We start from the raw sequence: 10,297 nt of genomic DNA, 5'->3' as shown, positions 1-10,297 counted from the left end.
CCCCCCCTCTCTGCTTGACAGCAAGATGCTATAACCTGGGCCAGATCATCTTTTGCCAGAAACTACAGGCTTTCTATTGAACTATCTGGCTAATGAGTTCAGCTTTTGAAAATAAAAGCCACTTTAAAAAAAAAAAAAAATCTCTAAAATCCAAAGGAGGAAATCCTCTCTGCAGCTGGAGCCACAAGAAAGGTAGTAGTAGGAGATGAGAAAGCTGGTTTTATCCCGAGGTGTAGATGTTCACATAACTCAGGACTTGTCTGCATTTACAGGTTGGTAGTGTGTGCACCTCCTTGTATGCCAAGGCCATTCAACTCACCTGTAGGTGGTGACGGGACAACAAAGGCATTCAGTTCAACCTCATTTTTGGGTAGCATCACTTGTATGTTATCTCCAGCAGACACAATAAGTTCTTTTACTGTATCTAAGACAGAATAAATACATTATGTTTTAACAGAAGGGATGGATATAAATTTAGTATCTTCAAATATTATTTGTAATGAGTAAGTAAAATTTGACAAACACTCTACAGTGAATAGGCAAGGATAAGGAAAAAAAAAAGAATGCCTCAATACATAATCAAATAATAATCTATTATAATCATGACTATGGCTCCTTCACCTTCTACCAAACCAAAATTTTTCTTCTTCCCCGAATATGAAGTCTCATTTCCCCTACCTCTGCTTCAGATTATTCCTGTATATCAAAGGTAACATTGCTCTGCATAAAGAATTCTGCATTTTTCTTAGTAATTGGATAGAAGTGCAGGAATTAAAAAATATGCAATTACAGAAGACAAAAAAGCCATCTGCACCAGGACAAACCTAATTAAAGTAACATAGTCCACACTAGAACTCTAATATCACGCCTTCTTTCACCAAGAAGCACTACTTCTATGTTTGTGTGGGACTTGTGAGGCATGCCTTAATGTCCAGCCCAGTGTCCCTTTTAAAAATTCCATTTGCAGAGCAGGGCAAAGGTGTTATTTTGTAGCTGAACTGCACATTCAGTCTATTTGCCATCCAGGAACACCGTCCCAGTTCTCATCTGTGAAAACTCTTTCCTCTTCCAAAAAATGCTGAAGTCCACAAATCCATTCCCCAACAGAAACACACCAAAGCACACCTTCAGGAAAGGTTCCCATAGACCTGTATTTCAAAGGTTTTGAATATCTTCCTTTGACTATTGGGAGCCCACAGAACAAAGGTTTTCCAAAGGCAACATTCACTAGTGTCTAAACATTCAACTTAACAAACTCTGAATACATGAGCAAGAAAGCTACTCAGCGGTAGCAGCTGCGCGGTCTAAAAACTGGATGAAGTGAAGAGGCCACACTGACAGCACACTTTCTATCACTGCTACTTAAATGCACCCAAGGCTCTGTAATTGCTCATGGGAGTTGCCCTAGACACCAGTGGAACGGAGGTTTGTACTTCGACCTCCACGTGAGATGAGAATAAAATGGCTAGATGAGGGTGATGACCAATGGAGAGAAGGAGGGACTGTCTTTGAGACTTCCAAGACAGTAGGGCTGAGAACACACAAACTTGAGGCAATCCTTGCACAAAGCAGTACTTACTGTGAGATTCATCACAACCTTCCCTTCAGCTTCTTCTTCCAAGCTCCTTTTTGAGTCCTCTTCAACCTCCTCCTGTGAAGGAGGAGGAGGAGCTGCCTAGTCAACACTCAATGGTAATGATGATCCATTGCCTTGGAGAGGGATCTCTTGTAGCTCATGTCTTCCTGTTACCTCCTACTGCTATCCTGGCTGGCAGGTTGCAATTTGGCAGAGGGTGCCAAGAATGTCCCAAATCAGACTTGCTCTACCAAGAAGCAAGGGGCTTAGCTCTCCATATCCCTCAGCACATCAGGAGTGCAGAAGAACACACACCTGTGCTTCTCTGCTTCCTGTGGCCCTTCTAACCTTTTTGTCAGGGTGCATGGGGAGGCAGGAAACTCAGCAGGAGAAAGGAGACACTCTAACATACACACAGAATTTAACACAACTACAGAGGACATAGTTAAAACATGTCCTTTTCAAAATAAACTTTTGCTCTGCAGCTGGAAATCTGATAGGCTTCCTCACAGCTTTGAAATCAGAGCAAAACATTTCTTTCCCAGAATAAGGAGGCCATATTCTCCCCTACTAAGGGCTAGGCTTCTCCCCTATTAAGGGGTGAGCTTCCTCAAGTCCCACCTACGTTGCTTCACGATCTCTGACATGATATAGTGGGAACGCTAATGAAGAGTTTCTGAGAGGGAGCAATGTTCTGAGGAGTCACACAAAAATAACAGTATGGCTAGAAGAGACTATTCTGAAACTCCAGAAAGCCTCAGGTATTTCTCAACAAGTATAAAAATTAAGCCATTTAAAAAAGGCTTTTTATCTCTGTTTTTTACTTGGCTGTATTTGCTTGAGTTATAATTTCCCATTAATGATGGACTCGGTCAGAGTTTTGCCTCAGAAGTAACTGGCTAAGGGGTCTGGAGTTTGCAGTGTTACTGTAGGTCTACAGCCTTAAAGTGGGATGATGTTACATTTGGATAAAGAGCAAGCTCATCACTAACAACAGGTTGGAAGCCTGACAGTAGTATAGCCATCCCCACCCGCTGTCCAACCTGCAGGTACCCTTCAGATCTCCAGCTATGCTGAAACATTACCTGCTTTATCAGCAGTAGCAGGTGGTGTGAATTGCTGCATGGGCTGAGATGGCACAGTATTAGTGGGAAGTAGCATGATCCCAACTTCAGTGACATTCTCTGGGGTCACTGTGGGAGTCTGGGTTTTCTCTGACACACCTGGGGAGAAATCCAGTTTGCCTGAAGAAGGGGAAGGCGTAGCAGCCTGAAAAATGAATTATAGGGAAAGAGTTGTTATAAGTGAGCCATTTTTCACATTTCTAGGTTTAGAGGTATGCTGGTTTTAAAATGGCATGTAGGGTAAGCCTAACGATTTCTGTTACTAGGAGGTTTTACTCCTATACAGAATAACTATCAAAAGGAGGAGTGAGTTTTTTCCATCAGGCTTGTAAGAAATGCTCATCATTTTCCAAGTTTCAGATGCAGAACAGTGTAGGCTATGGTCATCAAAATGAGGTAACCTGGAACACAACTAAGGCTATCAGTTCCCAAAATAATACAGAACAGTAGGACAGGTCTAAATATAGTCATAAGCCTTTAAAAGCCAATGACAGAAAGTCTAATGTCGTGAGTATTACTGTCTTCATGCTGTACACACACAAACATAACAGAATCCTTCCTTCTTATTACATCTGCTCAGACCAGAACTTGCTCATACCTTCTTACTTCCTCATCACTAATAAAATGCCCTAAATCTCTCTACTTCAGTCACCAAGCAGTTGTGTTCTTCTCACTAACCCATCTCGTTAGTAAATCAGAACTGCAGCAAAGGACACGGCAAGTTTTGCAGGAATAACTCAGCCCTGTGTTACCCTTGCCCATCACCTTGCCCCTCTCTCTCAGGCCCCATCAACCTTCCATGACACATTAGTTTCTATGGGCCAACAGTTTTTCCTTATGTTCTCAAGACTCATTTCTGACCTAACATCTAGAGAAAAGCATTTAGCCAATGATGGCTACTGTGCGTGGCACATGAAGATGTAACATACTGCTATTATTTGTACATACTCTATTAACTGAAGAATAGGATTATGAAGGTTGGAATAGCTGAGGTAGGAAGGGACCTCTGGAGATCGCCTAGCTCAATGCCCCTCCTCAAAGCAGGGTAAGCTACAGCAGGCTGCTCAGGACCATGTCCAGTCAGGTTTTGAATACCTCCAAGGACAGAGAATCCACAGCCTCTCTGGAAAACCTGTTCCAGTGTTTGACCATTCTCACAGGAAAAAAGAAAAAGGGGGTTTAGTATTTAAATAGAATCCCTTGTATTTCAATTTGCGTCCATTGCCTCTTGTCCCGTCACTGGACAACACTGGAAAGAGCCCGGCTCCATCTTCTTCACTCCTACCATAGTTATTGATACACATTGGTAAGATCCCCCTGAACCCTCTCTGCTCAAGGCTGAACAGTCCCAGCTCCCAGTTTCTCTTCATATTTCAGGTGCTTCACTTTCACTCTGCAGCCTGTTGCCTCCCTAGGAAATCAGAGCAGCTCTGCCTTGGATGTGGACAGGAGGAAAAGCTCCCTGCGCAGCTGGGAACATGAAAGTGATGTCAGGGACTGTTGCTTCCCAGCCTGCATGGAAACAGAGAGCATGGAAGTCATCTGCAATTCCATCTCTGCCTTCAACAAGGACAGAGAGGAAAGATCCCTGTGCAGCTGGGACAGCGACAGCAGTGTCAGGGACTGTGAATGCCTACCCTGTGAGGATGCCAAGGGCCACACCAGGATCTCCAGATGGGTCCATAACACAGGTAACACAAGCACCTTTGTGCCCACACCTCCAGCTCCGCTCAGTACACGGACAGTAAGATCTGTCTGAGCAGCTGGGACACTGACAGCAGGATCAGGGACTGCAGCTCCCCTAAGGTAGTGCCTTCAGCATGCCAAGCCTAGATCCTTGGCAGGAATCTCATCCTTGACAACATTATCATGCACAAGGAAAGCCTCAGGCCCGTCCTGCCTCAGACCTTGACAAAAGGCCTTTCTTCCATACAGTTTTCCTTTACATACTCCATCCCACACCTTCCAAAAAGGTCATCTTTACCACACTTTGGCAAACGAAAGTGTTTCTTTGCCTTCCAAATTTGAGGGAAATCTACTTCTCTGAGCTTCCTCTGGCTTTCCTCCTCTCCCGGCCCTTTGCCAATCTATCAGCTGAGAAGCAGCCATCCTGGCTTTGTAGGACAGATGGGGACAAAGTCACCTCAAATGTACCTTTCCTGGGACACTCTCTTCTGCAACAGCACCAAACATGTCTTCAGTCAGCAAACCTAGGCAAGACTCTGCAGTCAAAAAGGTGCCCTGTGGCACTGTCACGTCTGATGCGGTGTCACAGTTGAAAAGATAGCTTAAACTAAGAATGTTAGCAGGCAGCAGATAACTGGGGCAGGGGCAGTATCAGAAATTGAGCTCTCAAGCAGAAACTATCACTGAGCGATACGCTGGAGCAGATATGGAGGGAAAGATTAACCTGAATTCCAGCTTGGGAACTGAAAAGGAAAGAAAAGAAGGACTCTTTCTCAAAGTGAGTAAGGTAGGCAGTTCTGTTGGTATAGGCTTTGTGGGTTTTTTTGTTTGCTTTTACCCACCTGTACAGCCTCTACTGCTTATTACAAAATAAACACACCAACCACAAGGACCCACATCCTTCAGTTCTCAGGGTTGCACTTGAGTGCAAATCTCTTGAGAATTCCAATGGAAAACAAACACACCCCCAAAATCCCAAAGGAAAAATATAGTCATGCAGTTCCATGGGGAAGCTCCAAGTTTCAGTGCAGGCAGCAGTATCATGTCAAGGGGGATCCTTCTTCCCTTCTGGTCCCTGGCTGACACCACAGACTGGGTGCTTTCTTTTCTCCCCATGAATGGGAAGGACAAGTCCAACCATGTTGCCTTGCTCCATCCTGATCCTCCAGGTAACCCACCTTTCATCCTCAAGGAGGCATCTTCCTCAAGTACCCCTAAAGACAACTGATCGGGACTCTGGTGAGTCAAGGGCTGCTAGTATTGTGTTTTACACAACTGCTTCCCCAGCAGTGTTTCCTCCGTGTCCCTCTGTACACGACTACTATACAACTGCAGTACCATTTGCTCTCATTTATCTGGAAAACCGTACGGAGAGCAGCTCTGTCAGCAGTGAAACTCTGCTCTTTCACTGGTCTGCTGCTCCCTGCTTCTCTGCATTCAGTTATCTGTCTAACAATTTCAAGCAAGTGTGACCTCTACTAATGGTACAGTTGAGGAGTTGCAAAAGAGCAAACCATCATACTGTATGACACAAAGTGCAGACTTCAAGAAAGAAACAAACATTTCTGACAGGTAAATCTAAATATCAAAACATCTTTCAGGGGTCTTATACATCCCCTAAGGATCAAGTCAATACATTTTTAACCAAACAGGACTGTTCAGCATTCACAGGCCTCAAAACTGAAAGAAAGCCAAAATAAGATACGAACATCTCTGATATTCTACTGCATTCTAACTCTTAAGTATCAATTCTGAAGGCATATCAATCAGACATTAAAAGGCTCTTTCTTCAACACATATATTCTCTCAGCCATCTTCAGGTTTCTTAGGTAGAGCTTTATGCATTTTGACTCCACCATTATTCCTGCAAATGCAATAAACTCAAGAACAAAGTCAGGCCTAACCTATTGAATGTTTGAAATGTTGCATCATCGACATAGCAGTGGCTGGAATCTGACCAAAACCTGAAAAACTCACCTTGCTTAACAGATCAGCAGTTAACTGGAAATTTTAAGGAGACAATTAATACTTCACAGGTATCTCACTTCAAGGATGAGCAGCACTGCAGATTCCTGGTTTGGGCAGCATGACAGCATTTACTTTGTACAGATTTCTAAATGTATTCACGTTATTCAGCTGCTAGAGCGTGACAGTCCATAAGATCACTCTGAACTCTGATGTAAACCCAAAAGCCAGGTTACTCAGTTAACTAACAAACCCCATATGCTCTATCCCAAGTCACATACAGAAACCCCCTACACCTGACTGCATTTATGGCAAGGATGCTCCTGGAGCACAGACTCCAGAGGCCTGTGTTTGGTTGGTCTCACAGTTTAAAATCTCTATCCAGGTCCTTGCTCAAAGAACACAGCACCTGAGGACACTGCATCCTGCTGACTACTGTGAAGGGAGGGAACTGCATTTTTGCCACCCTGCTCTGTCTTGCTTGTCAAAACAGCTTTGTCTGGAAGCTGCAGAAGGGAGTGCATCAGCATGGATCTAGGAACAAAGCTATAGAATTGCTGTGGCAGAATTAAGTGGAGAATAGGAAAATATTGTATAACATGCAATAAACAGAGGGTATTTCCTTAAAGTTATTAGCAAAAATGGTTTTAAGATCTTCACATTTTCATAATCTATATAAAAATACCAGAGTTTGAGAGGTAGTTTGGATCATATACCAGTAAGAAAACTATTTGGAGACATCTCAGCATTTTTAATCCAGTGTAAAAACTTAAGATTTCCTTAATAACAAAATTTGGTTTCCAAAGAAACATTTTTTTCAGAAAGAAACACAAATATGTGCCTGAACAATCCATACGAGATTTGATTAAAATGTCTGCTTGCTGGAGGAGACACAAAAAGGAAATCCTATCACAGGCGGCATCTTTTTCACTAGAGTACAGTTCCCAAACCAGAAAAACTTGAAGCCAAGCAGGAAGTTTGTGTTAGGTGTAAGTGGCAGGGTTTGGGTGGCAGGGGACTGGCTGCAGAGGTCACCCCTGTGGTCCCAGTTTGGCAATGGACAAAAACAAGCCACCACGCACCAACACTGCAACCACCCAGACATAGTTAAGAAAGAGCAATAGCCACTGGGGGCAGGAGACACAGGAGGAGGTGGAGGGGATGCATAACAGGAGACATGAGAAGGAACACGTGGAAGGGGACATTATTGGGCACAGGGCTGAAGACACCTTCCTGGAACAAGGCACTTCATGCCACCTCCTAGGGGACTGAGGTCCACCGAAAAGCCCACACCAGAGCAGAGCAAACAAGTAAGAAGGAAGAAACAGTGGCAGAAAAGAGGAAGCAGCAATAAGTGGGAAAAAGGAAACTGCCATGCACTGATCCCAATCTCCTGTGCCACCTGTCACCTCGTCAAAGGGACTGAGCATAATGTCCAGTGAAAAGAAGGGGAGTGGAGATGAGGAAGGGGAGAGGAGATGCATCTGGACTGAAGTTGAATCCAGGGAAGGCCAGGGAAAGGCATTTGCCAAAACTGCTTGTCATCTTCATTTCTCTACGAATGTCTAAATTAAAAGGATTCCTGCTTGGGAAACAAAGGCTTTGCAGGCTTTGGCAGTTTCTCAAAACATTCTGCTTCTCCAGATTCTTAATGTTTCTCTACATTAATAGAGACCCTTTAGAGTCATTTCACAATACATTTCATGAACGGCTTTCAATGCTATCCCATCAGCCTTGTACAGCTCTGCTAACAGAGCACTGCCTGATCACCTTCTACCTACAGTTGTCTTATCAGCTCTTCAACATCACTGCCAGCTGGGGCTGAAGACTGACCCACAGTTTTGGAGCTTCATCCCTTCTGCACTGAAAGAAGCAAGCTCATTCCTCAGCGTTTCCACAGGAATTTCAATGGCTGTGCTAGCATAATGTTAGTGTAATATAAAGACCACATGGGAATGCTTCCTCCATGTCCCAGTGAGAAACAGGTTTCTCTCCATTTCACTTTGCAAGAAACTCCCATCTACACAGGCCGTGCACAGAGAGAAAGCAAAATCTTTCTATTCTGACTGGGGTGGCAAAATCAAAACAAAGATTTACAAAGTAGGCTTGGCCATATATATCATTACCACTGCAAGATGTGAAATCCCAACTTTCACGAAGCTGTATTCACATGATCTCAGAGATGGGGAACAAATTTGCTCAGCTCTGTTTGGCACACAGTTTAGGTGAAGTCAAAGTTGTATGGCTTCTGTAAGTACAAGGCATAAGCAGTTCAGTCAGCAGAGATCCTGACAATTGGCTAAAGCTTAGCACAGTGCTAATGAGACTTCCATTTGCCAGCAAAATACAATGGAGGCAAGCCTCAAGTCTTACTGCACACCCAAAGTGCAGAAACATGGTGGTGCATGGAGCTACTGCAGGTTCTTTCCATGGCTTAATTTCCAGCACACAGCACAGTCAGTAACTAAAAGATGCTTGTTAGTTTCCCCTAGCAGATGGAAGGAAAAATGGGAGATGAGCTTAGTACAGCAATGGTTGGGTTTCCTTAATTTTAACTTTCTAAGAACAGCTCAACTATTGCCCTTTGAGAACTAACTGCAACTCTAGTGCATGACAGAATGTCACTCTAAGTTTTATCAGCAGGGACCGTACACTTAGGACTCATACTTTTCATATGTACATTTATATGTGCTTTTTGCATACTAATAGAAAAAACAAACGGTATCTACCCCTCTCGCCTAAACTCTCATGTTAATTTATGCTCATTTCAAGGTCTGCATGATAGATACTTTTTAAAACAAGTCTTCTGTCGTCAACTCTGCTTGCAGAAGCAGTACCCACTTTTCAACTTGCAACAGCACTTTATCTGTTATCAAATGTTCTTCCATACACATGGACACAAGTTCTAATCTCTTCTCACGCATGCCAATACACTCCAGATCAACTTGGTCAATCATAAAAGTCAGTCTATCTTGAGCCTGGAGGAGGTGATCCTTGAAAAGCAACCTGCTCTCATAGTCCCCACTGATCTCCAAGACAGTCTCCCTTGGGATTTTTCCAAGCAGATCCCACAACAGGCCAAAGGCTGCTCTCCTGAAGCCCATGGCTGTGACCCTGCTTTTTGACTTATTCCCACCACTCTCAAGAGCCTGAACTCCACCACCTCATGGCCACATTACTGACCAATCCCTCCTTGCCTGCAAGGGTGAGGTCTAGCAGAGCCTCTCTCCTTGTCAGCTCCACAATCACCTCTGATAACTTCTTAAAGACACCATCAACACACTCCAGAAACCTCCTGCATTGCTTGTGCCCTGCTCTCTTGCCCTCCCAGTAGGTATTGGAGTTGCTAAAATCCCCCATGAGGACCAGGGGCTGTGAATATAAGGCTCCTCCCAGTTGCCTGAAGGCTTCATCTACTTGTTCCTGACCAGGCAGTCTGGAGCAGACATGCACCCTAATGTTGCCTACAACAGTTGGCTTGCCAGCCCTGACCCATATAAACTCTTGACTAGCTCACTGCTATCTCTAGGCAGAGCCCCTAGGTCTCCCCCCAGCACCTGCTGAAAGGGTGCACCACCCTGTGATGGTGAGCCAGCTAGGGCAAAAGCCCAAAGTACCCTTTGATCAAGAACAGCTGACAGAGCTTGTGAAGAGCTGGTAGAAGCCCCAGCCTCTGCCAGCTGTCCTCTCCCAGCTGCAGGAGCCATTCATGTTCCTCACACCACTCCCAGAGGCTCCCCAAGACTCCCAGAATTTCTCAGAATATCTAGATCTCCAAGCAGAGCCCAGAAACTGCCACATCTCTAGGCTGCAATGGTAGCTAAGTTAGACTGTATCTTAAGACTTGCTGCTCTCCACACATACTTTTCCCATTTCAGTCACCCCCCCCCCCCCCCCCAAACCCACCTGTCTCCCACATCTCGCCCCATTTTTTCTTTCTTTTTTT

The 10,297-nt window shown here is 44.4% G+C and overlaps 1 protein-coding gene across 2 annotated transcripts in view; it reads right to left on the bottom strand.

Moving 5' to 3' along the window:
• Positions 1 to 10,297, bottom strand: part of KIAA0319 (KIAA0319 ortholog) — a 34,157-nt gene that overhangs the window by 22,125 nt on the left and 1,735 nt on the right. The window contains exons 2-3 of one of the 2 annotated variants that reach the window (XM_010564438.1): positions 2,662 to 2,845; positions 320 to 424 (exon numbers count right to left, since the gene is read on the bottom strand). In XM_010564438.1, the coding sequence (XP_010562740.1) occupies positions 320 to 424; positions 2,662 to 2,845 (289 nt within the window). The remainder of the gene's footprint in view (positions 1 to 319; positions 425 to 2,661; positions 2,846 to 10,297) is intronic. The other variant, XM_010564439.1, reaches the window with a different exon arrangement.

The sequence above is a fragment of the Haliaeetus leucocephalus genome, unplaced genomic scaffold (assembly GCF_000737465.1).
Source record: "Haliaeetus leucocephalus isolate CR32 unplaced genomic scaffold, Haliaeetus_leucocephalus-4.0 Scaffold179, whole genome shotgun sequence".
NCBI lineage: Eukaryota > Metazoa > Chordata > Aves > Accipitriformes > Accipitridae > Haliaeetus > Haliaeetus leucocephalus.
The sequence above is the reverse complement of the archived record's forward strand: the minus strand, read 5'-3'. Positions and strand labels throughout refer to the sequence as shown.